This window comes from Taurulus bubalis (genome assembly GCF_910589615.1).
Source record: "Taurulus bubalis genome assembly, chromosome: 10".
Lineage (NCBI taxonomy): Eukaryota > Metazoa > Chordata > Actinopteri > Perciformes > Cottidae > Taurulus > Taurulus bubalis.
In genome coordinates, this window is record NC_136598.1 from 13317120 (window position 1) to 13342892 (window position 25773).

The 25773-nt window shown below is 42.0% G+C and overlaps 1 protein-coding gene across 1 annotated transcript; it reads left to right on the top strand.

The window, feature by feature from the left end:
• The first annotated feature begins 702 nt into the window (after nucleotides 1-702).
• On the top strand, nucleotides 703-24376 carry LOC306742907 (calpain-5-like). Its single transcript, XM_079225359.1, has 13 exons — nucleotides 703-888; nucleotides 4564-4723; nucleotides 10694-10825; nucleotides 14285-14493; nucleotides 14687-14879; nucleotides 16504-16697; nucleotides 16916-16993; nucleotides 17148-17343; nucleotides 17454-17576; nucleotides 19783-19979; nucleotides 20735-20856; nucleotides 21817-21953; nucleotides 22116-24376. Exons 2-13 carry the CDS (start codon nucleotides 4568-4570, stop codon nucleotides 22290-22292), a joined length of 1914 nt encoding a protein of 637 aa, XP_079081485.1. The 5' UTR covers nucleotides 703-888; nucleotides 4564-4567; the 3' UTR covers nucleotides 22293-24376.
• The last annotated feature ends 1397 nt before the right edge of the window (nucleotides 24377-25773 follow it).

The following is a 25773-nucleotide window of genomic DNA, read 5'->3' on the forward strand; positions in this document are numbered from 1 at the left end:
TCTGCAACAAAACACTGCTTTAAAAATATATATATATATATATTAATATTTTTTGTAAACTTCAAATCTGAATCTACTATGTTGAAACTTAGAAGGAATTCGTCTCAAAGTATTCTCACATATTCATGTTAGAATTCATGTTCATACTCAACTACATTTTGGAGACAAATATTGTATTTATTTTCATATTTGACAGCCTCAGTTACTTTGCAGATTTAGAGAATTAACACAAAATGTTTAAGTCAATCAATTAGTTATGATACGCCTTTATTAATATAGGTTAAGCTACCCAGCATTATTTAAGGTAGTTCAAATGATTTCCACCTTTACCAACTGCAACATTAACGTGATGAACACCTGAATGCATCATTCATTAAAATGCAATAATAACATTTATGATTCTCAAATGGTTCATGGGTTACGTTTGGTACTTTAAGTACATTTTGATGACATACTTTTACATAAGTACAAGTTTGAATGCAGTACTTTTACTAGTAACTGAGTATTTCTTCATCGTATTGCAACTTTAAAAGAGATCGTAATACTTCTTCTGCCTCTAATAACGTTAGCAATATTGATTCGTTCCGATTTGTCCTTGCGCACGTGAAGGCATCACAGAGTCTGACTCCAGCCTTCAGCTGAGTGGAGGCGGTTGCTGCTCCTTCTGCGTGTGTTTTACTTTGACGGTTGTAAACTAACTTAACTACGGCTGGAAAGCTCTGCGTATCACCGACTTAAAGACAAAGAGGGAATAAAAACAACAAAAACAACAAAAACAACAACAACAACAACAACAACAACAACAGACAGAAACCTTCCCGGGAGAAGAGGGAGAGAACAGCCGCCCGAGCCACCCGGGGAGCTGACATCTAACCAAACACTTTCCAGGTAAAGTCTGATTAGTTTAAGCTAACTTAGCTCTGAAATGCCTTTAAATCACCTGAAGTCTGCCAGAGAAACATCACTAAATCGTTTTTAACGGAGAAGTTGAAATTAGTTTAATTTCACCGTCATTGTTCAGTTTAATTTTACACAAGCTTTCACAACTTGCTCGTAGAAACATGTTTTCTAAACGTTTGTTGGAAGCGTTAGAAAAGGACACTAAACAAGTAAAAAGTACTACAGTAAAAAAGGATATCAATTGTTCACAGTTTCGTTTTCCGCCTTCACAGAAGATGAACAATCTTATGAAAAAGAAGAAAAACTGGCCATTTTCAAGCTAAGTCGTGTAAACAAAGACGTTTTCGGCAATAACCTTCAAAATAAAGTTATGTTGGAGGCGGCGCGGAGGGTTTGTGAGTCCTGTGCGTTGCTGGATGCAGACTCGCAGATATTTTACTTTACTTACCAAAAGTAGCAACATTAAAGTGTAGCAATACTCTGTGACCAGTAAAAGTCCTGCATTGGCATCAAAATATACTAAAAGTACCAAAACTAAAAGTTATAGTTATAGTATCGTATTTCAGAATAATAATCTATTTGATTAGAATAATTGTTGCATGAGTGTGTACATCACTTGACGAATATTAAGTTATTTTAATAACTTAATATTCTGTTGGGTAGTTTGTGAATTAGATCAATGAAATGTATTCTTAATCTATAAAATATATTATACTTATTTGTTGATTCATATTTTGTATTGATAATCTGAATCTGCAAAGTAAATCAAGTTGGAAGATAAATTAAGTAAAGTAAAAGTGTAAAGTTGCACAAATACTGTTTTCTTTTCTTTGACAGGCATTGTACTTTTACTTTGAAGGATTTCTTTCCCCAACTTCCGGTGTAATTGTTTTTACTTACTCTTGGTGGCTTTACACAGCTGAAGATCACATGAATCTCCTTTACAAAATCCCCACCCATGTTTGGCTGTTTTGCCTTCTGTTCTTTCTTGCTCAATAATCAAACCGCTGTGGATCAACAGCGGTGATCCTTTGAGGTCTGGTGTCTTCTCTATTTACATCAATAAAAATGAACCCAAAGTGAGCTGTGTGGGGCATTTAAGCTCTGAGCATAATACAGTTATCATACAATCATGTTAGGAAGTCAATCTGGTAATGCTGCAGGCTGTTTGAAAGAGGAGTAAACCGGGCTGTTGACAGTAGTTCATCTGGTCAGAACCAGAGTTGAGTAATCGTGGGTTTTCACTAGTGGTGACAGTTCTATATTACATTTTTATATTTCAGCCCCTGCAACCAATGTTTATTGTCAGTATTTATTTATTTGTCTTTTGAGAAGTCACCACACCCCCAAGCCCGGGGTTACATCCTCAAATCAGAGCCTAATAAACCGGTCGGGCCAATATATGAATATTGACCTTCATCAGCTTGCAGATTGATCAGATACCGGCATAAATGTCTGATACAGTACAGAAATGCCAAAGATTTGAGGTAATTTAAAAAACAATGTCATATCGTTCGTTGACCCATATAATGTAGAATATCCCACCAAGAACATACATATGTTGGTCACAAAAAACAAATGGAGTCAAACGTAAAGAAAAGATGTTTCTATCTTGTAAAATAATTTTTAATTAATAATAAGGGACAGTGTGCTCATTCTTCCCTCTCCAAAACTGCGGTCAGGTGACCTGCCGAGTGTGAAACCGTGGTGACGCCGTTGGCCTCGCTCACTGGCCTCCCTTGCCATAATACTTAAAAGCCAAAACAAGATGGAAGTTTGGTGTTTTAAAGATTTCGTTTGGATTCACCAAAGTAACACAAACTACCTAACCCATGAAGGCAGCGATAGACTCCTGCGCTCTGAGAGGCAGAATTTCTGTTTTTGTCAAAGGAGTCCTGTCACTTTGAAGAGAGCAAATATCCTTTTCCCCGTCGGAAAGGGTGTCTGATGGAAAATAAAGTGGTGTAAATATTCTATTATAATATATACACTTAAACTGATATAGATGTTTTATTTATTTTTGCTAAATACACACTTGGTCATCAGATCTCTGTACTGTTCACACTACTCAACTTGCTGTCTTGTGTAATCGGGAGTCTTAAATTCATTGTGGTTTTCACACGACACGACTGACTGCACACACTTCAAGTTCTTTCATCTCCACATTACATTTGGTCACAAACACACAACAACAAGAGGCCACCTCGGCCAGGTTTCCGTTTATTTACATTTTTTGTTTAACCACATGATTAAATGCACTTCCACTTCACAGAGGAACACGTTGCCCCTCCCCCCATCTGATGATGAGTCATGTCCCAGTCATGCTGGTTGTCTGCAGAAGAAGAAGGTCAGCTCAGCTTCTTCTTAGCAGCTGTGATAGTATTCTCATCTGTACTATTCTCTTCAGTGGATGATTGATCAGGACATCCCCGATGTTAAAGGGTTATTACCTCCTTATTAACCCCTAATTACTCAAATATACTACTTTGTTTTTACTTTAGCAAGCAAATAGTGTGTTTTATCAATTTGTGTGACCAGATAACTTTCCAATAATTGCTTTCTTTCTAACCAGGTCTTTTCTTGAAAGACAAGTTGCTTTTTGTATTTCTAGGAAATATTTTTCTATGTTTTCAGCATCACGAAGGACAAACTAGTATTTATTGAAACTGCCCATCGAGCAGATAGTAAGTGTTGTTTTGTCCGCTCTGTTCAGTATCCTTTCTGTGTTTAGTGCCTTTAATTGACACTGATATCATTAGTGGCCTGATGCGTCCCATGAACAGTCTCCATGGTAACCCCCACCCTGGCAGTCAGTGGATGAAGAAGTATTCCGATCCTGTAATTAAGTACAAGTACCAGTACAAGTAAAAGTCCTGCATTGCACCCCTTACTGCAGTAAAAGTAGGCAAGTATTATGAGCGCAATGTACCTAAAGTATTGATATTGGAGTAAAGTTACTATCATGTATGGTGTTTCTCGATTAATAATACAATTATATTACTATTAGATTATATCACTATTATTATCCTTTTTACGATTCATCAAAAGTGATCTTAATCAGAAAAAGGAGACGTAAATTATTTCATGTTTACCTAGTGCTGCGGCGTCAATGTAATGGTAAACTAAACAATAATGAAACCAGCATCTTTTGGAGTAAACAGCCCCTTTTGAAATGTAACACACACACACACACACACACACACACACACACACACACACACACACACACACACACACACACACACACGTCCTCCTTCTCTCATTGTCCCACTTTATTCGGCAGACAGGAAGTCGCTGTTCAGGACTTCCCTCACCAGCTCTGCCTCTTAACGCTGCTCCATAAAGAAACTTTCGTCATGCGTTTGTTTGGCTGGTGATCTGTAGTCAAACATGACTGTCCGACTTTCTGCTTGACATCCTGTTACATGACTGGTAGCCGTTTATGTAATGTGTGTTAGACTATCGTGTGTGTGATTTTAATTTAAGACCAACACTGTTTTTGTCTTAGCCCTGCCTTTATTTCTAGTTTGGTTGTATTTCTTTGTATATATTATATTTGAACATACAGTAGGGGCCTTTTTAATGTTTTTGTATTATTAAAAAATATGATCAGAATTGTAGGATTTAAAAAAAGCTGATTAATCAGTCAGTTTCTGTGTGCAGGAGGATGGTGGTTCCATACGAGGGCCAGTCTTTCTCTGCCCTGAGGAGGCAGTGTCAGCAGAGTGGACGTCTGTTTGAAGACCCCCTGTTCCTCACAACCGACCAGTCTCTGTTCTACCAGAGCAACCGCATCGGCAGTGTCACCTGGAAAAGGCCGAAGGTGAGAACAGAAGTGTTTTAGATTTTTCTTGCTGACTTTTCTTTAGCTTAGCTGTTGTGCATCAGGAACGTAGACTGTAAATAAGAAGTGGACGTAGTCACCGTGAAGCCACGGGCTTTTGGACAGCCGTTCTGAAGCATTTTGGCCGTCGCCATCTTGGATTGTTGCAACCAGAAGTAGCGCAAGCGGGTGGAGCTAAGTGCAGCTGAATGCTGAATAAGATGTTTTTAAACAACCAACGTGTTACAATTAACTTTCATGAACTGAATCCACGCTGTGAAAGGGTTAATGTTCTAAGACAAAAACACGGACAACTCCCAGACCAGTCAATGCTGTGGTAGCGACCTGTCAATCACAAAGTAGCCACGCCTCTAAAGCATACACCGCTTTATGTTCTGTTTGACTCTAAATGGACCATAATTTACAAAATGAACATCATGCTGTACGGAAGAAGACTTGAAACTAGAGATTTATTTTCCTTGCGCAAATATACAACTTTAATTAAGGAACTCTTTTTTTATCTCCAAATATTACTAGGAGAGGCGGCAGGTGGGTAAGGGGGAGACGAGTACAATGGAGAGCGTGCACAGAGAGGGAAAGGAAAGGAGGTTACTGAATATGGAGAGGAATTTATTTTACCCCACTGAAATCCCATTCCAACACCTGGAAATGTTTTGTGTGTGTGTGTTTACCTTACTCTTTGATGCAATATTTCAGCAAATATTTGGACAGCAGAATAACATGCTGAGAGTCTCTCAGTAGTGATTTACTTCCCGGTAATTCTCATGTGTGTGGTTGAATTGGGACTCATTGGGGGAATAAAATAGGAAAAACGGAAATCATCATTTGTTGGGGGGAAAAAAGCACAGGATTTAAAGGGAAACACCCCAAAATGCACCATGTTACAACATATTTCACCTTAAATGTTTTAGTCCTACAGAAAGATTGTGATGCGTTGTCTTATGACACACGTCCCTGTTAATGGGGAAGTTGTCATCTGGAAGGAATTCGCAGATGTCCTCTTCCAAAAAACAAACACACCTGATCCTGTAAAGCAGCGGCCCCCAACCACGGACCGGTTTCGTGTCAGACAATATTTTCACGGACTGGCCTTCACGGTGTGGGCGAAAAATATGACGTAAATGATACAACCGGCATAAAGACAATTATAAGTGCACAAAGATACAACTCACCATTACGCCGAATCAGTGGGAGCCCTGATCTTGTTTCTCTGCTACGAGCCGGTCCCATCTCGGTGTGACGGGAGAAAAAGACCGACGTGTGTTTATGTCCAGTCTACTGACTCTACTCCGTAACTTAAACCTTTATGTGCAATCAGTAACTTCATTAAAACCTGCTTCACAAAGACAGGATGTTGAAATGGAAGCAGGGTTTCAGAGCTTTTTTGGCGATCTCAGTATACTCTGCCTTGATCTTAATCCAGAACACCGAGTTATAACAGACTTTTAAGTTTCATTTTTGGGGAAACGTATCACATAACCTCTTGACATGTGTCAAGAGGTTACGTTTGAGGCTACGCACAGACGGATGTATCCGGTCATCTTTCGAAATAAAACATTTTTCCGATTTATTTCATAAATTCTTCCTCTGCGGCCCAGTACCAAGGGACCCACGGACCGGTACCGGGCCGCGGCCCGGGGGTTGGGGACCGCTGCTGTAAAGGTTCTGCTTATCCTTAACGGATATATTCTATGTTTCCTTTGTATTCAAGTCCAGTTTTTTAAGGATCAGCCAAGTTTAACAAATGTGTTCCAGTAGCAGGATCAGGCTTTGTTCAGGACAAATTCATGGCTAGATACAAAATAACAAGGCAGAAGAGCTAGAGACGTTTCTGATGTCGGTGGACATGAAACAGAGGAGAGTAGATGTAGGCGTCTGTTAGAGACTGTGACCTTAAGTAACCTCTGCATCCAAAACTGTACTTCCTCAAGTACTTCCTCAAGTACTTCCTCAAATCCTCTGCAAAAAGACTCTGAGGCTTTTCTGTCCTGATTTTAAGACTTGTTCACAGCCTGCAGGAGGAAATGTTTTCCCTTCATGGCAAAGCAACTCCCTGAAAAAATACACACACACATATATATATATATATATATATATATATATATATATATATATATATATATATATATATATATATATATATATATACACACACACACATACACACACAACTATACAACATACAACATACAACAATGCAAAGCAAAGTCGATGCAGCAGTACCGGAGACATTGTCTTTTTCCACTCCCCCTATTCTTTTTTTCCTTTTTAAAACTTGGTGCCCACATGACCCACAATGCAACGGGACTGCCGACAGTTTGTTTCGAGGTTTTGGTGTGTCTTTCTAGTAGCAGCTAATGAGGCCGGGAGCCTCTGGCCACATTTAGAGATGATAAACCGGCCACATAGGTCTGCTTGCCTCACTTTGTTCGGACTTCACACGTCCAGGTTTAATTTTTTCCGTTTCAAACTTGTAGAATGTTTGAGTTTGTTACAAAGGGGCGTCCAGTTACTCGACCGACGGCCTCAGTCCAGAACAAACATTGGATTTGTTTGATATGAGTTGTTTGCTCCAGAAACACCCGCTGTATTTCACTGAGCCTTTGTGGTTTTTAAGAAGGTTTTTATGCTGTGCATTAGTAACCACTGCAGCGTTTTAGTCAGTAAATTAGATGAAGAGAAAATGTAATGCTCGTAATGGAGATATTGCTCAATGGCTTTCCAGCTTCTATCTGCTGCTATTTCAACTGTACACTGTCTTTGTATTACACACGCACGCACGCAAACACACAGTATGAGCACGAGTTTGTTGTGGGACATATAATGTGCTAAAATGTCTTTCTGTAGCAGCTGATGATTTAAAAAAATAAAAGAAATGTCAAAAGAAATTCAAGTTCTAAGTCTTATTCCAACCGTGAATCTGAACAGTTTCCCAATCGTCCTTCAGTATTTACTATATCAAAGAAACAACCAGCTAAAGCCTGACCTGCCTCTTTTATAACGTGTTTTTACTGTCGATCATTGATGATCTGAGCTGGTAAATAATTAAACAGGAAACTTAAAGCACTCCCATAGATCAATATTATGGATTTGTCCAGTGAGTGTTGAGAGGGGAAACATTTGTGCCGTTGGACCCTAAAGTTAAACTGTCTCTCTGAGTCCCCGGTCCAACCTTCTGGGGATCAGTGTCATTAACAAAGGGCAACTCTGTTATTTTTCAACCTGGAGCCTATTGTCTTATGTGGTTGTGACTAATGGGGACCATGATTTTTGAAATTGGTCCAGTTTTGAAGGAAAGCGCTGCAGCAGACGGCAGCAGCTGAACGAGCTGTGATGTAATCTCTCGGGAAACTCCTCATCGTCGAGTACGAAAAACTGCTTGTTTTTGCCAGTGATGGACTCAGATCGTCATTAGAACTGTCTGACGATTAGTGATGCCCTCAGGAAACTCGGTTCTAAACGGTTAAATTAGTAAAATAGTTAACAATTCTGCTATCGGTACTTTAGAAGTTATGCAGTGAGATCTCCTCGGTAAATAGAAGCATTGCAAAGCTCCTCTTTATCTCTGTCTTTGCTCGAGGGGCGGAGCATTTCTTTACTGTGAAACACACACACACACGCGCGCACACGCACGCGCATGCACACACACACACACACACACACACACACACACACACACACACACACACACACACACACACACACACACAGAGACTCTCATCATGGCAGAGAGAAGAAAAAGATCCAAAGTGAGGCTACATTTCACTCCAATAGATTCTGAGAACTCTCGTATCAAACGCAGTAAAGCCCTCACTAGTAAGAGAGGACACCGCAGCTGTATCATAACATGTAGCCAACAAGCAGAACATCAATCTGCAGAAATGTTCAGTTTTCTACTGTTTGTTGAGCAGCCATCCGTCCTCGTCCACTGCAGGTAACATTAGTGATGCCACACACAGTTTGATCATAACAATAGGCAATACGAGCACTAGTATTGATAACATCCAAACGATAACCATCCTTTTGCACAATGTTATGGACATTTGGTAGGAGTTGAGATTACATACAGGTCTCCGAGCGCTGGATGCACGTACACCTTTTTAACTTCTGGCTGGAGTTCCTTGGATCAGATTTCTCTCTATACTGGCTCTTGATTGCATTTACATTATTTGGTGTTTTTTTTATATCAGAAAGCTATCCGATATGCATGAAGATGCATGGCGAACACAAAGAAGGAACTTTGTACTAAGAACTGTAACTTTGGAAAAAGCCCTCTTCATTTATTGAACTCTGACTGGAAAAGCCTTATATCACCTGCTAAAATTCACAATACATCTACATAGACTGAAGACTGTGGATTTTGTCAATCATCATGACACAATCATGTAACAAACCATTGCACTGTTTACAATTCTTTTTTTTCTTTTTTCTCAAAGACTGTGATTCTATGTGGGTTTCAGTATTTTTGTGTGATCTTACTGTACAAACAAGTCAAATTTAGCATGCTTTGTGTATATTTAAGGAAGAAAAAGGAGAATGAAGAGAGTGTGGAAAGGAGACGCCCCCAGGCTATTTATTGTGTGTGTGTGTGTGTGTGTGTGTGTGTGTGTCTTTTTTGTGGTTGAACAGACAAGTACATTTATGGTACTGTGTGGGGGGTGGCATTTACAGTATGATCAACCTCTAATTTGACAATGCACACACAGCGAGGGGCATTTAAAGTTTCTTTCTTGAAAGATGCTCAACCTACAGTGCAATTACAATGTCTAAGACACACAAACATGTCCGTCTGTGCATGGAAAAATAGATTTACAAGAAATAATGCACATAAGGGTGTAGATGCACGCAAATGTTCTTTCAATTATAATGATGCATCAACTAAATTATGCAGCAATACCATATATAACCTATTACTAATAAACCCAGGGCACTTGAAATCAACATAAATCGGTCAGTGTGTCATGTGACTTTACAAAAAGAAATACAACACCTATAAGATGATACTTCATAATTACATTTAATTAAAAACAGAAAACACCCCAAAAAATGTATCTGCAACTACTAAAGAGAGTCTTTTGGGAAATGTACCCATTTGCTTTCTGGCAGAAAGTGAGATGAGTAGATCGACACCACTAAAAGCTACATGCTAAACATGACGCTTATTGTAGCACCCTGTTTGCATGGCTCAGCACAAATGCTGGAAGCAGGGGCAAACAGCTAGCCTGCTCTGTCCACAGATAAACTAAATCTGCACCACTGAAGCTCACTTATTAACAGGTTATATCTTGTATTTGAACATGTACCATGTTCAGAGCTTCATGTATACGTCTGTCTCCACATGTTTAGTGGTCTTTGTGGTTCATCCCGGCTCCTTCATTTGGCTGCCGTCCTGATAGTCTGCCTCCCATACATCTGTGGTGTGCTTTGCTTTGAACACTTAGAAGCTATTTCTATTTAATCTGAGGGTGTATATTGTTTTCTTTTCCCTGTATTTACCTTTACCTTTATGGTTGGCTGACTGCTCCGGCTAACGCCCTGCTTCACATTCATGCATAACTGGCAGCTGCCCAGTATTTGACCACATCTCTCAAGTGTGGTTCGCCTTAATCCACTATACTTCCTCACGTCTCTCTGATGTAAATTCATTTACAAAATTCTTTTCCCATTATGTCACGTTCAAAAATAATTCCTCGTTCAATCTTTTGTTGGTTACTAGTTTGATTGGTTTTCGCTCATATTTAAAAAATGCACCTGAAGTTTTGAGCGTGTGTTGGATTCTTTGTAACCAATAACTATTATTCTATATTTTATAAACCATTAAATGGACACTCCGATTACATCAATACGTTTAAAGGACTTTCCCTCTCCTTCTTTTTGCTGAGTTGATATTATTTATTTAAAAGAAGAAGAACGAGGTACCACTGATTGTTATAATGTTTGTCCTTCTAGGAGTTATGCGACAACCCCCATCTGTTTGTGGACGGCATCAGTGCTCATGACCTGCACCAGGGCCAGCTGGGAAACTGCTGGTTCGTAGCCGCCTGCTCCAGTTTGGCCTCCAGGGAGACGCTATGGCAGAAGGTGAGACAAAGCACAGGGATGTTTTATTATAATTTGAGTTTTGTGTCAGGCTGATGGTCCTGCAAAGTGAATATTTGACATTCGCTACTTTGTTCTGCTGCTACTGTTGCTGCCTCTCCTGCGGCCGGCGGAGGACTTCAGAAAACAAAATACAACGACAAGGAGTTCACAACTCAAAAACTCATATCATCACAGTATTCAGCTGGTCAGCAAAGGTCGTGTTATATTTACAAGAGGAAGTTCAGTTTGGAGCCAAATACGGCCCCAACCGAATACTTGGGCGACGTGGTATGGCCTCCAGACCAAGGTTATCAGGTTTACATTTCAAACATGTTTCGTTATGAACTTTTCTTATCACATTAGTTTTAATCTTGCTCCATTTCATAAGAAAAATAAAAAAACATTGCACTCAGCCATATTGTGACACCAGACGTATGAGAACCAAACCTCAGTCAGTGCGGGGGTCTTCTTTGAACACTTGCCGTTGTCCATGTCCGACCTTGAGGTTGCGATCCTGGGGTTAAAGTAGCAGGCAAGTCTTGGTTTGTCCTGGATGGATGCTGTAATGACGCAGCTCTGGTGAGAGTTTCAGATTTCACTCTCGCTCTCTCTTCCCTCGTAGGCTCGTGACACGCCTTCTCTGTCTCCCCTCCCCATCATTTAGATGAATATGTTAAGTCACTATCTGATGCCAAATGAGGTCACACAATGGTGGTTGAGCCTATGGCCCTGTGATGAAAGCGCTTGCATTTTGATATTTATATTTAAGTACAAAGGAGTCAAATTCCATCTATGTGTAAACACACATGGCCAATAAAGCTGATTATTACAGGGGGCCATACACCTGCAATTACTGCTTATCGCCATAGAGAACAAAACTGAGATCTTTGAGGTTGTAACTTGAAGTCATTTTAAAAAGAAAAATGGAATAAAGCACCAAGCTATTGGTCGATACTTTTGCTTCTAATTTGTTTTACTTCATTTTTTATTATGTTGGTGACTCATACCTGTTTGTGTATCTTTACTAAATAGTATTTGTACTGTTTTATATTGTGCAACAGTTGTATTTGACTAAATGTGTTATTTATTTATGTTAAAATTAAAGAAGAAAGTATTTTACATGTTTTGTATTGGTTCTCACCCCATTGAGAAATATAAAACTTCAAATTCTTAAATTGAAAATAAAAATAAATATAAATTTGTTATGTAGCTTTGTTATGATTACTTTATTTGTTTTACTTACTATTTGATTGACTTATTTATTCTCATAATATACTGCAATTCTCTTTTTTGAGTGTTAAACTTCTGAATGTCAACACTAATGAAGAGCAAATGAACATTTATTATTTATTTTCATTGATGATCACTCACAAGACGTCACAGTTCACGAAGACACTCACATTCCGTGAGAGTTTCTTGCTTCTCAATACTGAGAATTGAGATCATGGAATTTGACGCCAAATGTAGTTCTGTTTTCTGGGAAAGTCACCAACCAGAACCCGGGATTTAGCGCAGTTAGTATTCTGACTATTATCATATGGAGTGAAACAAACCTTAATGTAGAGGCTCAAACCTTAATCCATTAAAGTATTCGAGCCACTAGGGGGGCAAACGGGAGAACATGTTTGGACGCGTGTTCTGCCACAAACAAATCCACTGTCCAGTGTGCTGTGTCTCTTTGATCCATTTATTAATCAGCAATGTCCAATATACTTGAATTAAATTAGTCTTACATGTTGCAGCACAAGATACCACAAGACAGGATACAGCACTACCACGTTGACGCGACCACGGTCAAAAACTATTTTGCTTCCCATCCACACACACCTGTTCCCATTACCTGGCACTTCTCTATATGCCTTATGCCAGGGATTCCCAAAGTGTGGTGCGCGCACCCCTGGGGGTGGGCGAGCTGCCTCTAGGGGGTGCGCGAGAGGAAAAATGTAATGGTGGTCTAATGGTGTAATAATTAATATTAAACATAATAAAAATACAAAAATTAAGTAGGATTTTTTAATTATTAAATGTCCCTTTGTAAGATTTAAATTTAAAATTAAAAACGTACAATTTAATAAATAGATGCACTTACGGTCTTGTACACCTCACGTCATTTCATTCATTCAGCAACATCCATGAAAATATGTTCAACTGGCTGAAATCGGGGAAGCTGTCAGGTGGGACATCTGAAGCTATCAGAAATAAAAGAGGAGAGGGACAGAGAGAGAGAGGGAGGAACCGGAGGGAGAGAAACGGAGAGGTGCGTTGGGGAGAGACCGGGAGAAGAAATCGACCGGGAGTCGGAGAAAGAGGAGACGAGAGTGAGCATCAGACTGGGAAAAAAAAGAGGAAACATGATGACAATTATCTGGGTCTGGGCTTCACTTAGATTGGCAATGCAGATTGCCCAAAGCCACAGTGCGTGTTGTGCAGTGAGGTTGTGGCTAACAGCTGTCTGAAGCCTCTTATTTGCGCCGACACCTGAACACCAATCATGCCAGTGCAAGTCAGAAGCCCCTTACATTTTTTAGATCAAAATTGGAAGAGTTACAAAACAGCCCAAAACAATTGCAGTCTCATTCACGTGAGTCTCTCAAAGTCTCTCACTTTCTCCCTCTCCCTCTCTATCTCTCTTGCTGCAGGCTGCGCTGCATGTGAACATCCTCATATGGACTCCTCCTTTTTTATTTATATCTGTTTCTGAGCCTATGCATGTGCCACTCTTTGTTCTTTACGTGGCTTACTGTGTTTAAGTAAATACATGTGAAATGCAATCTGCCTCTGAGCCTGTGCGTGTGTCCTCGCCATCCAGGGAGCTGTGCGACTGAGCTGTGCGTTTGAGCTGTGCGACTCCGCGGAAGGCGCTTAAAGTTGAGAATATTTCAATTTTTAAGCGCGCCGAAAAAACGCTAGAAAAACGCGTCGCGCGGCATTTAAAAAGCGCGCATGAAAGGCGCGCCGTACCATAGGAAAACAATGGTTTTGCTAGCGACGCGTTTTTGAGAGTCGCGTCTGGTGTGAACGGCCCTTTATTGCTCTTTAAAAGTGACGCCTTGTGAAACTGAAATGTATACAGCGGACTAAATCTTGTAACAAACGCCACGCGCGAGCAAACAGTTCTCGCATTGGTCCGATTTTATGCGGCTATAAATAGGCTCTGTTGCGTTTTTTTTTTAAGGTGTGGGGGATTGGGGGTGCGTGAACCCGGTCGGGATGTAGAAGGGGGTGCGTGGCGTGGCCTAAAAAGTTTGGGAACCGCTGCCTTATGCAGTTAATGTGCCACCCTGTGTTCAAATGAAAGAACTACATGCCCCCATTCACCCAGTGTTTCCTCAAACAATAAACACAATTTTGGCTCCAACACTCATTAACACGCTTTCACTTTCTGCTATTACACTTCCATTTCCATAAACCCTGAGCTTTGACAAGAAGAGGATTGTGTGGTCTTTGTTTTGTCCCCAGGTGATCCCTGACTGGAAGGACCAGGAGTGGGATGAGGAAAAACCGGAGTCCTACGCCGGGATCTTCCACTTCCGGTTCTGGCGGTTTGGTGAGTGGGTGGACGTGGTGATCGACGACCGGCTGCCTACGGCGAACGGGGAGCTGGTGTACTGCCACTCCAAGGACAGCAACGAGTTCTGGAGCGCGCTGGTGGAGAAAGCCTACGCCAAGTAAGACTTCCACTGTGTGTGTTTTATTCATCACACGCACAACCGTTACAGTGGAGCAGCCGATGACGAAGAAATCCTTGTTCTCCAACAACGCTCCGCCAAAATGTATAAAGTTGCAATATACGAATCAAAGAGAATATGTTTAAAATACGATATATAATATACATATATTTATTAATGATGTGTCTTTTAGGATGTGCGGATGCTACGAGGCGCTTGACGGGGGCAACACGGCTGACGCGCTCGTGGATTTCACCGGCGGCGTGTCAGAGCCGATGGACTTGATGGAGAACGGCTTTAAAGACGACGATGAGAAACGCAACGAGCTGTTTGAGAGAGTCCTGAAGGTCCACGACAGAGGGGGCCTCATCAGCTGCTCGATCAAGGTGAGGAGAAGGGCAAACGTGGGACGGCCGAATTATTCTTGTATGTAAACGATGAAGCCTCGATAACCACCGGCGTTCGTCATGGAGTTCCACAAGGTTCTGTGCTTGGACCAATTTTATTCACCTTATATATGCTTCCTTTAGGCAATATTATCAGGAAACACTCCATAAACTTTCATTGTTATGCCGATGATACTCAACTATATCTATCGATCAAACCAGATGAAATCAACCCAGTCGCTAAACTTCAAGCGCGCCGTAGCCCTTTAAGCCCTCACCCTAACCCCAATCCTATTTATTTTTTGAGTTCTGTTTAGAGGTTGTACATGGGGATTATATATTATTGTTGCCCTGATTTTTATGTTTAATTTGATACCTATGATGTTGTTGTTTTTTGGGGGATTTATACCATGTTTTTTTCTTGATTTGTACCTTTTTGACCTGATATAAAAGGGTCTCCATTTCTCAAGGACTGCCTTTTTTCACCTTTGTAACATTTCAAAGTATCTGGAACATCTTGTCTCAAAGCGATGCAAAAAAGTTGATTCACGCATTTGTTACTTCTAGACTGGACTACTGTAATTCGTTATTATCAGGCTGCTCCGGTAAGTCTCTTGGGTCTCTCCAGTTGATCCAGAATGCTGCAGCTCCTAGACTAGGAAGAGAGATCACATTTCTCCTGTATTAGCTGCTCTCCACTGGCTTCCTGTAAGATTAAGAATCACATTTTAAATCCTTCTCCTCACCTACAAAGCCTTAACTGGTGATGCACCATCATATCTTAAGGAGCTTATAGTACCATATTACCCCACTAGAGAGCTGCGCTCACTGAATGCGGGGTTACTTGTGGTTTCCAGAGTCTTAAAAAGTAGGATGGGAGCCAGAGCCTTCAGTTATCAAGCTCCTCTTCTGTGAAACCAGCTTGCACTTTCAGTCCGGGGGGCAGACACAGTCACCTCATTTAAGAGTAGACTTAAGCCTTTCCTCTTTGATCGCACTTATAGTTAGGGCTGGCTCAGGTTTGCCTTAGTCCAGCCCCTAGATATGCTGCTATAGGCCTAGACGGCTGGGGGACATCTTAGGATACACTGAGCTCCTCTCTCCTCTTTTCCTCTTCTCTCTCTCCTTCTGGATGAATTCATGTCTCTTCAATGCACATTACTAACTCCATTTCTTCCCGGGAGTCTCTGTGCTTCCTCGCCTCAAGTTTCCATGGATCGTGACTGTCTGGCACCGGTCCTGCCTCCTGCCATGGCGGCCCTGCTGATGCACCTCCTCTCTACCTCCTTCTACTGACATGGATCATGTCATATTCATTGAATGTGCTGTAACTCTGTTACGTTGTTCATTCTATACACATATATTGCTTCTGTCCATTCGGGGAGAGGGATCCTCCTCTGTTGCTCTCCTGAAGGTTTCTTCCCTTTTTTCCCTGTGAAAGTTATTTTTCTGATCCGATGTAAGGTCTCGGGACAGGGATGTCGTATGTATACAGATTTTAAAGCCCTCCGAGGCAAATTTGTATTTGTGATTTTGGGCTATACAAAATAAACTGAATTGAATTGAGTGGCTTGATTCAGGAATGATTTTACAGACTCACTGAACCGGCGCTGTGTCCTTCTAGGCAACCACTGCGGCCGACATGGAGGCCAGGCTGTCCTGCGGCCTGGTGAAGGGCCACGCCTACGCGGTGACGGACGTCCGCAGGGTGAGGCTGGGCCACGGCCTGCTGGCCTACTTCCGGTCTGACAAACTCACCATGATCCGCATGAGAAACCCCTGGGGAGAGAGAGAGTGGAACGGGGCCTGGAGCGACAGGTGAGGAGGAGAGAACCACAGACTGTGTTTTCCACACGGGAATAATGTTTGAAATCTGTCCAGAGCACCAACTATTGGAACAAGTGTAGTCCCAGGTGATTCGACTATAAACCATGTCTGTCCCTTTTAATTCTGCCCAGTTTGGAAATACTTTAAAATTAACATTTTACATCTGCCATCACAAGAAGGATACAGATCTTTTTTCTGCCTGTTTGCAGCTCTGAAGAGTGGAAGAAGGTCAGTAAGAGTGAGAGGGAGAAGATCGGCGTCACTGTGCAGGATGATGGAGAGTTCTGGTGAGTTTTAGTCTAACACTGCCCCCTGTTGGTAGACATGAGGTGCCTGGAGCTTTGTGACTTTAACCCTAAAGTCAGTGGGCCAATCACAATCTCCACATGCACAGATTCATGGACTGTGACTCAAGGACCCTCTTTCTCTCCCCTCCTGCAGGATGACGTTTGACGACTTCATTGCCAACTTCACGGACCTCATCCTGTGTCGCCTCATCAACACATCCTACCTGAGCTTCCACAAGACCTGGGAGGAGGCCGTGATGCGGGGCTCCTGGCGGCGCCATGACGACCCGCTTCTCAACCGAGCCGGGGGCTGCACCAACAACAAGCACTCTTTCCTCCAGAACCCACAGGTGTGGTTTTCTCTCATTTAATCGTGGGTTATCTGATATGCCGTTGCTTTGCAATAGTGACGACTCTGGAGGGCAGAACTCTTAACGATACGTATGTATTTCTTTTGCAGTATGTGTTCGACGTAAAGAAGCCGGAGGACGAGGTTCTGATCTGTCTGCAACAGAAAGACCGCAGAGCCACGCTGAGAGGGGGACGAGGAGAAAACCTTGCTATTGGCTTCGAGATACACAGGGTCAGCTCGCTGTGTGTGTGTGTGTGTGTGTGTGTGTGTGTGTGTGTGTGTGACCCTCCAGGTCTCAGACTAAACTAAACATGTATTGCAGGGCTGTTGGAGCCTTATAAGATAACATTAATTATTAGTCTTTCGCTTATCCCAGTCAAAAGCCTTCTCCAAGTAAGTCCAAAAAGCAAATGTAGACTTGTTGGGCAAACTTCCAGGACCGATCCAGTAGTCTTTCGAGGGTTAAGAAGAGCTGGTCCACTGTTCCACGACCGGGACGAAATCTGCACTGCTCCTCTTGATTCGGAAGTTCGATAAACGGTCAGAGCCTCCTTTCCAGCACCCTGGCATAAGCACCCTGATAGTTCGACCAGTCCATGGGCACTGTTCCCGACCCCCATGCGACATTGAAGAGGTGTGTCAGCCAAGACAACCCAACAATGTCCAGCGCCCTTCAGCATCTCAGGGCAGATCTCATCTACCCCGGGCGTCTTGCCATCAAGGAGGTTTTTGACTACCTTAACAGCCTCCCCCAGGGATATGGGTGCAACACCCCCCCTCTGCTGCCTTCTCTCCAGGTGACATGTTGGTCGGGTTTAGGAGTTCCTCAAAGTGCTCTTTCTCACCGCCCAATGATGTCCCTTGTCTGGATCAGCAGCCCTCAACCCCGCTGAGAATAGCCTGGGCCCTGCTTTCCCCTCCCGAGCCGTCGGATGGTTTGCCAGAACCTCCTTGAGGCCAACCGAAAGTCCTTCTCCATGGCCTCCCCGAACTCCTCCCATGCCCGAGTTTTAGCATCCGCAACCACCACAGACGCAGCCCTTCTAGCCTGCCGGTACATCTCAGCTGCTTCAGGAGACCCCAGAGCTAACCAAGCTCTAAAGGCCTCCTTCTTCAGCTTGACGGCTTCCCTCACGCCCGGTGTCCACCACCGGGTTCTCGGGTTGCTGCCACAACCAGCACCGATGACCTTCTGATCATAACTACTAGCGGCCGCGTCCACTAGCTTTGAACATGGTCCACTCTGATTCCATGTCCCCAACCTGCCCCAAGATGTGTGAGAAGTGCTTCCGGAGGTGGGAGTTAAAGATCTCCCCGACAGGATCCTCCGTCAGACGTTCCCAGTTTACCCTTACTAAACGTTTGGGCATCTGATCCAACTCACCACCAGGTGGTGATCAGTTGACAGCTCTGCTACTCTCTTCACACAAGTGTCCAAGACATACGGCCGCAGATCAGATGATACGGTTACAAAGTCGATCATTGATCTCCGGTTCTGGTACCAGGTACACTTATGAGCCACCTTATGTTCAAACATGGTGTTCGTTAGGGCCGATCCGTAGCTAGCACAGAAGTCCAATAACGAAACACCACTCAAGTTCAGAACGGGCAAGCTGTTCTTCCCCAATCACCAGGTAGCTCCGTCATTGCCCACTTGAGCGTTGAAGTCTCCCAGGAGAACTTCCCGGAGAAGTCCCACCAACTCCAAGAAGGCCGGAGGCATCAGCACAGACAACTGTCGGAGCCTTACTCCATGCAACCCATAGGCGCAGGGAGGTGACCCTCTCGTTCTCCGGCGATAACTCCAACATGACGGTGCTCAGCCGGGTACTCGTGAGTATCCCCATTCTTGCCTCTCACCCTGGGCAACTCCAGAAGAGGACTAAGCCCAACTCCTTTCCAGAGAGCTTGGATCCAGAGCCAGTGAGCCCAACTATATCTAGCTGGTACACATTCCGAGAGCTATGCTGCCGGCGATTGATTCGCCAATGCCCCCGCCCAGGCCCCTGCCCGGCCTGCTGCCTGGTCTGCATTACACCCCACCCCGATGCTTGTCCCGGCAGGTGGTGGGTCCACATGGTGGCTGCTCCATATTGTGAGTCCGACCGGGCGCCGTGGGTGAAGGCCCGGACACCAGACGCTCGCTGGCAAGCTCCCCTCCTGGTTCTGGCTCTGGGAGGGTGGTTTCATGGGCTGCTATACATCAGGGGTTTTTGAACCGCTCTTAGTCTGGGTTCTCCCCCAAGACCTGTTTGCCTTGGGAGACCCTGCTAGCGGCTGATGCCACGGATAACATAGCTCCCAGGATCACTGTGTCACTCACTACTGGGGTCACCCCAGGTTACTCCGTGCACAAGTCCCTGCCAGTTTCAATACAATATTGAAATACTTTTCTGGTCTTCAGCTATTAAAATCTATGCGCTCTCTCTGTGTTCAGGTGGAGTTCAACAGGATCTACCGTATGCACGTCACCCAGCAAAAGGTTGGCGGGAGCGTCTACATCAACTCAAGGTCTGTGTTCAGACGCATTGAGCTGACGGAGGGGCGGTACGTCATCATAACCACGACCTTTGACCCTGACCTGGAGGGAGACTTCCTGCTCCGTACCTTCACTGACGTGGCATCCGACTGCAAGTGAGTGGGGACTCAATGGGCTCGTTTTAGTTTGAGCTCTTGTTGTTTTCTTTTCGACCGTTTCAGAGTTTGTTGTTCAGCAGCATTATTTGATATTGAAAAAAAATAAACTGATATTGTGAAATGACAATACTTTTTTGTTTTTGTTTCACAGTTTGTCATATACAGGCGTGTGAGGAACAAAATATATTATATTTTGTTAGTTAGTTACTGAGTGAGCAAACATGAAATACAGTAAAAATTAGTTTGTGTCTGGCATCAATACCATTTATAATTTTTTTTCATGCAATATTTTTTCCCCAGTTGAGAAAACGGATTATCTTTTTTGTGTGATTATTATATACTACACCGATTTCACTGGATGATTGATTGCCATGTAATATCCAGTATTTGTGTTTTTATTGCAGTTGTTGATTATTTACTGTGCATCCAATGAACCGTCGAACAGATCTGAGATCATCAGAGCTTGTCTAAGTAGCATACAGTTGTGAGAACCATCATCTCAGTATTTCTGCATTGGAGCTACTTTTAGTCCTCAGATGTTTTGTGAATATAGGTGCAGTTTACACCTGATATCAAGCTAATGACAGAGCAGCAGTCCCTTTTTCCAACAATAACATAAACGTACAGTTCTAGATAAAAACATAAACATAAGAACTAATACAAGTATCTCTTTCCCCGTCTCAATCTGTCTGTCTGTCTGTCTGCCTGTCTGTCTGTCTGTCTGTCTGTCTGTCTGTCTGTCTGACCTGCAGGGAGTTGACTCTACATGAGCCTCCACAGACCTGCTGGTCCGGGTTGTGTGGTTATCCCTCTCTGGTCACTCAGGTCCACATACTGAATGCAAATGGACTCGCAGGACAAGACTCTGATGGAGGTAGGTTTGAGTTTTTGATAATTCATCATGAGACGCTTTCCAGGATATTTGCTCCATGACCATCAACAGATTGCTGGTTGTAATCAGGTCCAATTAAATTGTATTAGCTCTACAAAACATTTTATTTTTATTTAGTATTTATTTTTAGTACAAAATATGAAAGTATTATAATTTAATTATGAAGTATTTTCTTAGAATATATTATATTTTGTATTATATTATATTATGGAGTCCTTTGGGGTGTTTCTTTGGCACTTTGGACATGCCACTGTTATCTCCTGAATTATTATTGTGCTTTTGTTGTTATTTACATACTTTGGGTAGCTTTTAAAACTGACCTGCTGTCCTCTGAAGCAGCTGTAGCACAATGTCGTTTTTGGCCAGTCGATGGCAGTAGCAGCTTTGTATTGTCAGTGACTGCTGCTGGAGTTCTTGTACAGCAGCAACTTAAACCAGTCTGAATGTACAACAGTCATGATGGCAGACAGCTGCAAGGCTTGCATTCATCTAGATTATGCTGTGTTTGCGGTTATTAAAATACTTTGTACTGCTGGTGTGTAGCTCAATTCATCATAATACCTCAATATTAGTAAGTTACTAGCAGCTAAAGTTATCAAATAAATGTAATGGAGTATAAAGTATTAGAAAATAGAAATACTCAAGTAAAGTACAAGTACCTCAAAATGGTACTGAAGTACAGTACCACTGGTGACACCCAGCTTTGCCTGAATCTTTCTCCGTCTTTCTTCTACGGTCCTTTTCATCGTCTCTGCTCTCTACAATGTGTTTGCTAGAAGAATGTAGCTGCTAAGTCACAATGGAGATGTGTTTGTGCTTCTGGAGCTTAGAAGCTGATGATAAAAACAAAATAATACAAAACGTCATTTCCTAATCTTAAATCTCACAATTATGGATCAAGTTTATGAAACTGACAGAGATGGTGTGTGTCTCTCTCTGCAGTGTCGGACCCCTACGTGATAATTCGTTGTGAAGGAGAGAAGGTTCGCTCACCAGTCCATAAAAACACACGCAGCCCCAACTTCGACACTAAGGGGCTCTTCTTCAGGAAGAAAGCCAACCAGCCAATCAGAATCGAGGTGTGTGTGTGTGTGTGTGTGTGTGTGTGTGTGTGTGTGTGTGTGTGTGTGTGTGTGTGTGTGTGTGTGCACGCACTATTTACTATTCCACCGCTGAACTTGTGGACATGCATTTTGTCGTCACGTTCAAGCGGTGACTTCCTGTTTCTCCGTGCCTCTCAGATTTACAATCACAACGTGTTGATGGACTCCTTCCTGGGTCAGGTGACGCTGCCCGCCGAGCAGGGCGAATTCCAGCAGACCCTCCACCTGAGGGACAAGGGCAATCGCCGCGACAACGACCTGCCGGGAACCCTCACTGTCGCAATAGTGACCAGCCCGGTGCTCACCAACATCTGAGACACACCACGGAAAATAAAATCGTCCAGTCCACTCGCTCAAGTTTTACCCTATTTTGCCCTATAAGAGTTAAATATTGGCACAAATAGAGGGTTTACATTTTGGGAGTTTACGTTCTAGAAGATTACACATCCAGCAGAAGGCCTGTGGAGTTCAAACGACCGTAAATGTCTGTTTACAAAGGGATTTACAGTACCTGTATTGGGGGAATCTGATTATCCTAAAAATGATTTTTAGCTAGCTTCTATACACGTTTACATACACAAATATTCAGTTATTTTGCTCTGATTCTGTAAAAGACACATGGGGCACACGCAAAAGCATTTTCGGATTCTCATCCTAACTATCTCTTATTTTTTTTCTGAAAGTAAGCTCGTACCAGTGTGCCATATCAGATTCAAATGCTCCTCAATTCAGTTGAGACACATAGTCCGAGGGCGCTGTATATGGTTCCAAAGAATACTCAAAGAATAAAACCTGAATAATATCTGCATATCACACATGTCTTAAATGGAATTTGCTGTTCACATGATCCGTATCAAATTCAGACTTTTATCATGTTCAGAACAACAGCGGAATTTTAGTGTGCATGTAAACAAAGTCAGTGTTTGCAGTTCTTCTTGTTCTTCTTCATGTTATGTCTATTAACCACTACTTACTGTCATTTGTATTCTACTGTGTCATGACTATTTCCCCTTTTGAGTTTAATTTAGCCTTTTTTAAATCCTATTGACGTGTCTTTTTATAAGGGCCTCTTTGCTATCCTGTCTCCTGTACACCTGTACCCTGTGTTGCCTTGTTGAGAGGTTCTACACAAATATACTTGCCTTACCCAGTAGTAAAACATCATGTTTAAACACAGCCAGCTACCGGCAAAAATCTGCCATTGTGATAGCTAGCATTAGCATTTTACTACATTTTCCATAACCTTTGTCAGATGCTAAGTTACTCGTAATGTGCACCCTGATGGCTTTTTGTGGTTGTTGATTAAACAGATTTTAAGTATTTCACACTGGGTAAATACAATGGTATTTTAGTCCGATTACAAGTTGTAGTTTACATTTGTCAGAATATATCAAATAAATATAAATGTTACAACATTTTGTAATCTGATTTTATATTGAATTGTTTTCTTGTTTGCAGGTATAGAAATATCATCATTTATACAACAAATGTTTTATTTTTTACATTTTATTTTATTTACCGATGTCCGCACTGTTCCATGACGGGAAGAATACTGTTGTACTTGCATGTTGAATTTGATTTCAGTGACCCTCCATCATTATTGAACCACAACGGTGCAACTGGGCTCTAGATATTGAGTCTCTCCGTTTTTCTTTGGGCCCTCTGCAGTCTACTAAGTGGTTAAACTGAAGAGTTTTTGTTCCATTATTACATTTATGAAGTGATAAGACCCCAACCTCCTGCTGCCACCACCGGGCCCCTTTGTCCCCTCCTCCGACTGTGACTTCCATGTCTCTCGTTTGCCTCTCTGTGCTTTTGTTATGTCCCCGTCTTGCCACTCACCTCTGGAACTCTTCATCCTTCTGCACAAACCCTAAACCCTCATCTCACTCTTACTGAAGCAATGATTCCCCAATAATTCAACCAAAAATAAACACACTGTAGCTGTGTGTGTGTGTGTGTGTGTGTGTGTGTGTGTGTGTGTGTGTGTGTGTGTGTGTGTGTGTGTGTGTGTGTGTGTGTGTGTGTGTGTGTGTATATGTGACTTTGTGTGAAAGTGTTAATATTAAAGCAAAGCAAATATAGACTTATGTTTACATGTATGGAGCCAATTGAGGACATTTAGATTATGTTTAATAATGAGATGTGTCAATCACTTGTGACCAGGTTTTAGTAATGTGTAATGTACAGCATGTTTGTTGGACGTTACCTGAGTAATAATGACCTCTTGCTCATATTGATTTAGGTGTCCACAGTGAGGAACAGTCCGCTCCGTTTCTCAGCTATTCAGGGTGTTTCTGTGACAATCTTATTCATGACAATGTGACAAAATGCGGATACAAAAAAAGCTTTCACTCAAAGATATGGGGTCACCTGTTATATTGACGTTGTATTCATCTTTCCTTCAATAAACAGAGATACAAACAGTATAATTCAGACACCCAATGTTTTATTTACATTTGACATACTTTTGGCCACAAAAGAAGAATGAAATAGTTAAGAACGTGTGTTATAGTTGATGTCCATACAGTGTTGCGTGACAAGGGACAATGCTGTTAGAAACATTTTTTTTTTACCCCAAATACCATTCTCTTTGCTAAAGCAGGACACCTGTTGATTATTCCAGCTTGTTACAGGTGGTATTATTGTGAAACACTTGACACTGAAACAGGAAGCTTTCTACAAACTAAAAGTGTGAAAGCCCATTTAGGCATATAGAGTAGTCCTCTCAGAGATCTGACTCAATACAACAGTACAATCCAGCTGCTGTGGCAGGTGACCCCAAAAGTTTGAGGGGCTGTGCACAATTGTAGGTGTTATAGTTTTATATTAACATTAATTTATCACTTTGCAAATATGAATTAAAAAAAGTGAGTTTGTTTGTAAATAACAAACTGAGATTCAGATCCTGAAGGAAATATAAATAATACAAGAATATAACATGAATGCATCATTAACATATATATGATTCTCAAATGGTTACATTTAGTACTTTAAGTAGATTTTGATACTTTGACTTGAGTACAAGTTTGAATGCAGGATTTTATTGGGAACTGAGTATTTCTACACCGTGTTGTTGCCATTATTAACTTTAGCCAAAACAGTTGTCCATAGTTCCGACTTGTCCTTGCCGCACATGAAGGCATCCCAGAGTCTGACTCCAGCCTTCAGTTGAGTGGATGCGGGTTGGAGCTCCAGTGCGCTCGCGCATGTGTGTTTTACTTTGACGGTTGTAAACTAACTTAGCGTTAACTACGGCGGAAAACACAGAGAGGGAATAAAACAAATACAAAAACACACAGAAAAGGGAGAGAACAGCCGCCTGAGCCCCCCGGGGAGCTGACATTTAACCAAACATTTTTCAGGTAAAGTCTAATTAGTTGAAGCTAAGAGAAACCTCTCTAAATCGTTTTTAACGGTCGGTTTTCTACGTCAGAGAAGCTGAAGTTAGTTAAATTGAACCTCCGTCGTTCATTTTCATTTTACACAATCTAACTTTAACAACTTGCTCGTAGAAAAACACGTTTTAAACATTGGTTGGAAGCGTTAGAAAAGGACACTAAAAAAGTAAAAAGTACTACAGTAAAACAGGATATAAATTGTTAACTATTGAGGTCCAGTGAGTCATCCGCCAGCCTCAGACCGTGAAATGTATTGCTCCCCTTTTCGTGGTGGTACTGGGCTTGGATAGCTCAAAAGATAGATAATACCTATATTTAAGCAATAATTTGTCAAGTTTATTTTGTAAACTATATAACATCCAATAATAATCATATTTGAAGTTACACCACTGTTG